The following is a 9,719-nucleotide window of genomic DNA, read 5'->3' as shown; positions in this document are numbered from 1 at the left end:
GATCCATAACCTGAACAGATTTAGTCTCTCTGACTTCTAAACGTAACAACAGGTGTTCTGTACAGAATAAGCCTTTAAATCAGACAAATAGCAGTTAAAATCCCTCCGATTAAAAATCAATAAAAAAAGTTTATATAAAACGTCATCATGTTGAGTCGATTCTGAACCAATCAGCTGTTCGATCAGATGAGAGGCCGGCGTTTCCCAGCATGCAGTGGGTCCACCTGCGTCCGCCTGGCTCTTGCAGTTGGTGAAAAGCAACCAAGGGGGTAAGCTTCGCTTCAGAACGCGAACCTCCGATGGCGCCATTTTGTTGCTACGAAGCGATCACCTCTTGTTAGCATTACACTGACCGCCATTTTTATTTTACGTCACTTGACTGCGAATAACTTTACATCTGAAGCGTTTAAAGACTCTATTTGTCCATTGTTGATTTCTAAAGAAACACGACAATGTATAAAAGGCTCCATTACCTTGTACCTCACGTTATAGCTCCGTAGCAGACGTTTTTGTAAAAATAAGCTAACGATTGTGTCATAACCAAGTGACTTACTGTCGCACAGTAGAGGAATTACCGTACAGTACAGGAGAAGCTCGCAGGCAGTTTCGACTTACATTAGCTGTTTAGGTTTAATTACTAATGTTAACTAGCATGTTAGTTAGCAATAATTAGCCTGTGCTTATGTTATCTCCTTACATATACCTACACTCTCCGTCTCTGTAAGATTGGAAATGATTGAGATTTCTCTTGGCACAGCTACCAGAAGAGTTACAACTTTCAGACACGTTGCTCACGTCACATTTACATTGTCTCTGTCAGTTGGAGGCTGCGCAGTAAAGCAAGAGATCACCGGAAAAGTGCTTCTAATAGCCTTCACTGGTCTCCGTCCAGAGCAACGGGGTCTATTGGTCCATTATATACTGTCTATGAAAGCAACTGGCGCTACCTGCGTCTCAGAACTGCGGCCGGCTTGGTCTCGTGAGATTATCGTTGCCCACGTGTTCATGACGTCAGAGCAAGTCGGGATCAAGTCGGACAAGAATCTAACCGGCATGCATTGGGCGGCGATCGCCGGTGATCGATTCTGCTCAGATCTGGCTCATCTCGAACGAGCCTATTGTCAAAGTCAAAGTTTGCAAACATTAGCTAACATTAGCCACCAACATAAGCTTAGAGTAAAGCTGGAACTAGCCTAGTAGCTAAACCCCTGAGAGTAGGCTACTGAAGTGTATGTGTGTGTGTGTGTGTGTGTGTGTGTGTGTGTGTGTGTGTGTGTGTGTGTGTGTGTGTGTGTGTGTGTGTGTGTGTGTGTGTGTGTGCGTGCGTGCGTGCGTGTGCGTGCGCGTGTGTTTTCTTTAAAAGTTACAGTAGGTGATAAGAAGGGGCATGCCAACCCCCTTGTTAGCGAAATTACTCCATCCCTCCTGTCCATCCACTATAGTAGCCTAGTTGAATAGGTTATTCTCGTCTGCCAGGTTTGTGCAAGTTAGAGTCTATGGCCCGACCACGGCTCTGAAATATTAGTAGCCTAACTGTGCGGTGTATTGCTCTGTGTGCCTTCTATCCTAATCTTGTGGGTTCCATGTCAGTGCCTGCTTGCACTGCATAAAGTCCCACAAAGTTTAAAAAAAACTGAAACAGACTTATATTATATTATATTATATATTACCAGATGAAGGCACAGTATTGTGTGCTATTTCAATCAAGAGAGACGTCGTTTGCAGATATGCAAAGATATTTATTGTACAACTGTATGATATCGAAATAATCTTCTTAAAGGGGTAGGGAATAGGAACATAACCCTCCGATGGAGCCCAGACACTGGTGGCGGCGGTAAAGAGACCAGAGACCGGACCGAAGAGGCAACACATGCACATTATCCTCGGACACCTGGCATCCCCGAGCAGCCACTCTGTTATTTTACTCCCTTGGGTAGTAGACGTTAGCAGGGCTGGACTGGGACAAAAAATCGGCCCTGGCATTTTTGGCCCAGGCGGCCCACACCCACCGTGATTGGTCAGACACATTCCCTGCAGTCCTCTTAAAATATGCGTGCATTCTATGATATGAGTTGCCTAGTGTTCAGCCTTCATGTGATAGTTTTGGATCCTTCAAGAGGGGTGTCGAGATTTATCGGTTGATATTACACTTAAATAATTAATTCATTCTTAGAATTATGATTTGTATATTTATGGTATTTTTATATATATTTTTATTATTGATATTTGATATTGTATTGTCCTTATTGTTATTATTACTATTTTGCTTAATATTGGCTTAGCAACTTTAAATTTAATTTTAACAATTGTAAGATTCATATTTTGTCGCTTTGGACAAAAGTGTCTGCTAAATACAATAACCATAACCATAACCCTTCTCAAAAGCTACAATAAAGCGATTTACCCATAAGTCGAGAAATATATCTTGCCCATCCTTTCAGCGAGGTCAGTCAAACCTTATCACACTCCAAAATTAAATATCCACTAAACATGTCCTGAAAATGATTAATGGCATTCATTTCAATGAAATCCAATAACTTTTTAAATTAAATTAGATAACATAGTTCATATCCTTGATTGATAACAGTTTTTTTTAAATAGCATTGCTGGCAAATTTGTCAATATTTAAGAGCTGCTTTTGATTATAAAACAATATTGGTCTAAATGTTAATCATAAATCATAATACTGCATACATTTAATTGGCCTCTAGAACTTTGTGAAAAAAAATTCTTGTGTTGTTTTTAATAAATGTAACATTACATTATTACTGCTACCAATCTGTGGATATAGTATTATTGAATATTAAAAGTAATATTCAATAATACTATATCCACAGATTGGTAGCAGTAATAATAAACCATCTGAATGAGTATTAGTTAAATTAGTTGACCATATTAAATCACATGGGGTAATAAGATATAGCCTAATAACTTTTTAAAATTAAAGCCATTCATTTCATAACTAAACATTTATTGTAAAGCTCTTTTCTGCCAAGTTGTAATACTTTCAACTACTTACAAACTACTTAAAGTGCCCATATTATGAAAAAAACACTTTTTCTTGGATTTGGGGTGTTCTTTTGTGTCTCTGGTGCTTCCACACGCATACAAACTTTGAAAAAAATCCATCCATGCTGTTTTGAGTGAGATACGGTTTCTGAATGTGTCCTGCTTTCAGGCTTTCAGGTGAGCTGGTCAAAATCGGCACGGCTTGTGATGTCACAAGCCAAAACGAGCTGGCTAACTGCAACCGTTAGCTCGTAGCTAATGCTAACGCTAGCATGCTACCTCGTTCTCAGTAGCAAAGCACTGCTACAACACACACAAGTTCAACATAATCTACAAAAGAACTACTTACATGAGAAACAGCCTTTCTTTTACTGTCTATGGACATGAACTACATCTATGACATGAACTACATCTGAGCTACGCATGTGCAAGTGCAATCAAAGATAGTACAGAAGAAGAAGAAGAAAAGAGGTCTCACTCTGTAGCTAAAACAGAAACCAGGTGAAAAGAGGATCTGCAGCAGTGAGAGAGAGTTGTGCAGTACAACAAAAATATGGTGTTTTTTGAAAACTAAACCATGTAAACTTATTCTACTACAACCTTCAAATACAATTATGAACCTGAAAAGGAGCATAATATGGGCGCTTTAATATAACTACTCTAATGTAAGTGTTGATATATGTAGGTCTATAATTGCAAACAGAAATTTAAAACAATAATACTTTTTTCTAAAAACACTTTAAAAAAATATTTGGCACCATTTAGTGACATAAATGGAAATTTGATTAATTCATGGAAATAAAATAATGGCTGTAGGATAAGTATATTGGCCTAAATTGGTACATTTTTGCCCTTTAACCCCCTTAAATTTTGACACTGGTTGCAATACAAATTGACAAGACACAATATTTGTTTTTTTACTTCATTATGACATTTATTGAGCAAATGCTGCTGGGAAATCGTTCATGATGAGTAAAGTCATGGGATTGCAAACAGTAGCACCTCATTTATTTCTGTATTTAAATTCAAGTCCATCCTATGCAAGGATGCATAAATCTGCGCATTTGCAGTTTTTTTTTTCTTCAGTTGCACTCAGGTAAACATAACAGACACTGATAAAAAGCATGTTTAAGGCTAGTAGTTTCTTCAGGTTCGTTAAGCTCTAACTGCTTCAGTTACTGGATGTATATGGTCATTTGTTTATCATATCACTGCCCGTCTCTTTTATTCTCTGTATGTTGTGTATTTCTTGTTAGTTTCTTTTTGGCTCAGTTGGTATCTTCACATGCCAAGTAAGGCGTCTTCAGTACAGTAGAGAACCCTCCCATCTGCCTTCCCCTCCCCTTTTACTTCAACTCAAAAAACCTCTCAACCTTAATAATATTTCTCTCACTCTCACTCACATTACATATATTCCTTTTACATATTTACTCTTTTTACAGTGTATCTCTGTGTAACATACAGATAAGAGAGCAAAGTACTCCCCTCTCCTGAGCTAGCATGCAGGCACCCCCCTCCCTCCCTCTCTCCCTCCCTCCCTCCCGTGAGCTCACCCGTGAACTGCAGAAAGAAAGAAAAAGAAGATAAAATGTCTCAGTCGCTTGCTCCTGACACGTCTGTTGCGAAGCCTCTTTAAAGCTGTCCCTCAACATGCATTTTTGAAATTTGTAGCATTTAAATTTTGGCTTCTCTGTATGATTTGTTTTGTATGAGAGTGGTTTTCTTTATTACATCGCTCTAGCTGTATGATTTCCTTTGTTATGTTAGTTCTGGGTTGATTTGCTTGCCTTCTTCGTGTCCTCTCGGACAGATCAGCCGCCTGGAGTCTGCTCATTCGGCCTCCGTCACCTGCTTGATGGACTGGGTGGAGTGCTTCTCGGTTTTCTTGGTGGAGACCTGCATCACCTCCTCCACCTCCTCCTTCATCGTCTCGGTCACAGTGACAGATTTGGTCACATGCTTGGACCCGTCCTCTCCGGTGGTGATTGTCTCCACGGTTTTGGTGATCACCACTTTCTGGCTGCCATCTTCCTTGGACGGGCTCTCGTCCACGCCGTTAGCAATCACGTCGCCTTCTTTCCCCTCATCCTTCTTCTCTATCTCTTCTGGGCTGCTCTTGTCTAGATCGCCGTTCATGGCTACATCCTTCTTTTCTACCTTTTTATCTGTTGAATCACTCTTTTTCTCTGATTTCTCTTCAGCAGCTATAGGGGCCTCAGGCTTGGCGGTCTCTGTCTTTGGGGATTCAGCTTTTGGAGATTCAGGTTTTGGGGATTCTGACTTAGGGGACTCGGCTTTGGGGGAGCTAGGTTTTGGGGATTCTGACTTAGGGGACTCGGCTTTGGGGGAGCTAGGTTTTGGGGATTCTGACTTAGGGGACTCGGCTTTGGGGGAGCTAGGTTTAGGGGATTCTGACTTAGGGGACACTACTTTTGGGGAGCTAGGTTTTGGGGATTCTGACTTAGGGGACTCTACTTTTGGGGAGCTAGGTTTTGGGGATTCCGACTTTGGTGAGCCTACTTTGGGGGACTCAGACTTCGGAGATGCAGGCTTTGGAGAATCAGGTTTTGATGCCTCAGTTTTCGGAGCTTCTGTCTTGGCTACAGCTTCTTCTGATTTGTCGTCCGCTTTCTCATCTTTTACCTTCTTCTCGTCTTTTTCACTATCATCCTTTTTGCCTTTGTCAGCATCCTCTTTTTCCTCTTTCTCATCTCCGCTTTTGGATGCTTTCTCACCGCCTGCATCTTCATCCTGATCGCCGCCCTCCTCTTCGGCACCAGCATCCTCTTCTCCTTCTTTGTCTCCGGCCTTCTCTTTGTCAGGAGTGGCTTTAGACTCTGGTGCTTTGGAGCACAATACTGTCTCCTCAACTTCCTCATCTCCCTCTTCTCCTTCTTCGCCTTCCTCTGCATCATCCCCCTTTTCCTTATCCCCTCCCTTACCTTCTTCTTCCTTCTCTCCTTCTTCACCGCCTTCTCCCTCCCCCTCTTCTTCCTCATCGCCACCTTTTACATCCTCCTCCGCCTCCTCTTCCTCCTTAGCGGGTGCACTAGAGCTAACTTTGGCTTCAGTGGCGGCTACAACTTCCTCTTCCTCGCCCTCACCCTCTTCTCCCTCTTCCCCTGCGCCCTCTGCTTCCTCTTCCTCTCCCTCTCCTCCCTCTTCCCCCTCGTCTTCCTCATCTCCTCCCCCTCCGAGTGTGGCAGACAGCTCTTGTGCTATGTCTTCCAGGGCCTGGTCCATTTCAGACTTTTCGTCTTCCACCCTCGTCTCCTCGATGATCTCCTCCACAAACTTGTGCTGCACCTTAAACTTGGGAGGCTCTGATTTAGAGATTCTGGTGGGGGTGACTGTCTGGCGATAAGGGAAAGTGCTGAAGTGGGTCTCCTCGCCCTCCAGGAGTTTCCTGGGCAAAACAAATACATTATACATTATTCATTATGCATTTAATAATCACATTTGTTACAGAGAAGGGTGCACATTTTTGTGAAATACCTGCAGTGGTGGAGGAAGTTCTTTTATTTAAGTAAAAGTAGCATATCTACAGTGTAGAAATACTAGTAACTAGTACTACAAGTAAAAGTCCTGCATTCTAAACTTTACTAACGTAAAAGTACAAAAGTATTAGCTTCGCAATATGCTTAAACTACCAAAAAGTACTAATTATGCAGAATGGCCCATTTCAGAATAATACAAATTATATTATTGGATTATAATTAATGATGCATTAATGTGTTCATGTTATAATGTTGGAGTTTATTTGAATTACTTCATATACGGCTGTGTAGCTTGATAAATAATAAAATGTAATTATGCATTTGTTTATGTGTTGTTTTTGTTTTAAGGATCTGAATCTGCAAAGTCAGTGAAGTTATAAAATAAATGTAGTGGAGTAAAAAGTGAATAATGTTCCCTTAAAATGTTCTGGAGTACAAGTATAAAGTTGCTTAAAATGGAAAAACTCAAGTGAAGTACAAGTACCTCAAAATTGTACTTAAGTGCAGTACTTAAAGTACATGTATTCTACTTAGTTACATTCCACCACTGTATACCTGTATGCAGCAATCTCAATGTCCAAGGCCATCTTGACATTGAGCAGGTCCTGGTACTCGCGCAGGTGACGAGCCATCTCCCATTTGGTGCTCTTGAGCTCATTATCCATCTGGTGAATTGTCTCCTGAGGAAAAACGGAGCAGACACGACGCAAGGCCGATTAACGACAACAAAATGACGTGCGGGGCAAAGCTTCCTTCTCTTTTGCAGATAAATGTATGCAGCTCTGTTCATGGATTACCAAGAACCATGGCGGCAATTGTCCAAAGGCTTCCGAAAACCTTTGTCAAATTGACCTTTAAATTAAACTCGACCCCTGTTGATTTATTCCCGCTTTTGTTCTCTGTGCACATTTGTATGAACTTCGTAGACTTTGTGCACCAAAGGCTGTTGCTTTAATATAATCTGACGCAATACAGTATATTCTAGGGAAGTTGAATGCCTCTTTTTCAAGGACAGTCTCCACACTTGTCAATACAACCTCCCTCCTCCCCCCCTCCCCCCAACCCACCCCACCCCGGCCCCAAAATCTCAGTGGTGCGATGTAGGCCTAAGGACAGAGCCAATGAAGCCATCGCCTCTGACTCAGCAATACAGAGAGAGAGAGAGAGAGAGAGGGGGGGGGGAGGGGTGAGAGTCTGCTGCAGTGTCCCCCCTTCTTTAACCATTTCCTGACACTTGTAAGCGCAATGATGCTCATAGCAATCATTATGCAGCAGAAAATGTGTCAACGCAGCCCCTTAACTATAATATAGAAAAGAAAATATGATCCGTTTTTACTGTTATTAAGTTTTCTATTGTTAAGTCCCTCACATAAAAACTGCGTCACTAAGATATAACAAACGTGAAATATTTAGTGGATTTACTTAATCTGTCCATCATTATGATAGCAACTAAACTCCGAGTATGAAGTTTGAAACAAAAACAATAAAGTAGCATATTCTATTTTAAAGTCTACTCCAACTATCTGCAGCCCTTTGCGGAGCTGGTTCCTACCTGCAGGCTGGACAGGTCGCTGTTGTGGCGGTCCTCGATGTCGTTCAGCTGCCTCTCCAGCGAGTCTCTTGTCCCGCGGACGGACTCCAACTCCACCGTCTTGGACTGCAGCTGGCGGCGGTAGTCGGATATCTCATCACGGGCGGACTTTATGGCGTCCTTGTTCTGCTCCGCGGCCTCGCTGAGTTTGGCGTAGCGGCACATGAACCAGTTCTCCACCTGCTGCAGGTTCTGGTTCGAGTGGCCCTCCAGCTCGCAGCGGATCTCCCGGAGAGCCTCGGTGATGTCTGTCTTCTGGAGGTCTTGCCTCTTCATGGTCACCTGAGACTCCTGGATCTGGGCGATGAGCTCGCTCACCTCTTCCTCGTGGTTGTTGCGAATATAGGCGATCTCATCCTGCAGCGACTGAACTTTCTTATCCAACTCCGACTTCACCAACTTCGAGTCCCCGGTTTCCTTCCTCAGGGCGCGGATGATGGCCTCTGTCTCCTCCCGGATGCGAGCCTCTTCGTCCAAGCGGTCCCTCAGCCGCTGGATATCCTCGTCGATGTGGTCGGTGTCGAGCTGGATTTGCGCCTTGTCGTTGTGGATCTGTTCCAGCATGGAGCGAAGTTCCTGCAGCTCCTGGTCGTAGACGTCGCCCAGCTGGGAGCGGGACACCTGCTTCTGCCGCAGTGCCTGGATCTCCGACTCGATCTGCGTGTTCTGCTGCTCCAGGTAGTGCACCTTGTCAATGTAAACAGCAAAACGGTCGTTGAGCCCTTGGAGTTGCTCTTTCTCGCTAGATCGCTTGTAGTCTCCGTTCAGGATAGAGGTTTGACTGTAATCAACGCTGTCGGCGGAGCTGAGCACCGTTGAGCCGTATGCTCGGGACACCGGCATGTTCACGCTCCTCTTGTAGGACGTGGTCATGGTGGAGCCGGGGCTTGCCCGGGACCAAGACTGGGAGCGAAAGCCGCTGGAGGGGGTGCCACCGGAGCGGCTGTAGCCGTAGCCGGTCGTCCTAGTATCCATAGTTCTCCTGAAGGGGCTCCCTACCGTGTCCACCGGGTAACTCATCCGGTCAGACTACCGGGGATGTGAGCAGGAATGAAGGGAGGACGGTGCAGGGGGGCGAAGGCGCAGGCCGAGTGTGTTATAGGGGTGTATGTGTGTTATGTGTGTATGTGTGTGTGTGTGTGTATGTGCAGGTGAGGGGTGTATGGCATTCACAGCGACTGAGAGCTCCACTGCCTGCTCCTTTTATATCTGAGGCTCTGTCGATAACGAGGCAAGTCCAAGCAGTTTAGTTTCGTCCATCGACGGAAGGGAGGGGAGGTGGGAGGGGGGGGGGGGGGAGGGGAGGGGAGGGCCCATCCCCCCTCAGGCAGTCTGCTAATGGTCCGGGGTCCCGTTCAGTCTGATCCACGTGGGCTCCATGCGCTACGTGTGTGTCCGATTTAGATATTATCTATCAATCTATCTAAATAATTTGAAGTTAAAAAACAGTCTCACATCTCTTTAGTCAGACCCAGATCAAGATGTGAATTTTAACGTGACTGATGTTATGAAACAATCCTTGCTGAAATGGCTCTATCATATCAGCACCATGGACAGCGACCAGCAAAACAGCAGTAATTTCCTCAGCTGAAAAACCCTTTCTTTCTTTCTTTCTTTCTTTC

At 43.9% G+C, this 9,719-nt stretch overlaps 1 protein-coding gene across 1 annotated transcript; it reads right to left on the bottom strand.

Moving 5' to 3' along the window:
* Positions 1-4,567: 4,567 nt before the first annotated feature.
* Positions 4,568-9,311, bottom strand: nefma (neurofilament medium chain a). Its single transcript, XM_028601617.1, has 3 exons — positions 8,059-9,311; positions 7,062-7,186; positions 4,568-6,415 (listed from the first exon to the last, which is right to left on the bottom strand). Exons 1-3 carry the CDS (start codon positions 9,115-9,117, stop codon positions 4,840-4,842), a joined length of 2,760 nt encoding a protein of 919 aa, XP_028457418.1. The 5' UTR covers positions 9,118-9,311; the 3' UTR covers positions 4,568-4,839.
* Between the last annotated feature and the right edge of the window lie 408 nt (positions 9,312-9,719).

This window comes from Perca flavescens, chromosome 16 (genome assembly GCF_004354835.1).
Source record: "Perca flavescens isolate YP-PL-M2 chromosome 16, PFLA_1.0, whole genome shotgun sequence".
In the NCBI taxonomy this organism is placed as follows: domain Eukaryota; kingdom Metazoa; phylum Chordata; class Actinopteri; order Perciformes; family Percidae; genus Perca; species Perca flavescens.
The sequence above is the reverse complement of the archived record's forward strand: the minus strand, read 5'-3'. Positions and strand labels throughout refer to the sequence as shown.

Bases quoted from the DNA above. Each gene is read 5' to 3' on its own strand.
- nefma (XM_028601617.1), bottom strand. From the start codon at position 9,117: ATGAGTTACCCGGTGGACACGGTAGGGAGCCCCTTCAGGAGAACTATG. The intron at 7,187-8,058 runs GTAGGAACCAGC...GTTTTTCCTCAG, and splicing joins GCGACCTGTCCAGCCTGCAG to GAGACAATTCACCAGATGGA. The intron at 6,416-7,061 runs GTATACAGTGGT...TGTTTTGCCCAG, and splicing joins ATTGAGATTGCTGCATACAG to GAAACTCCTGGAGGGCGAGG.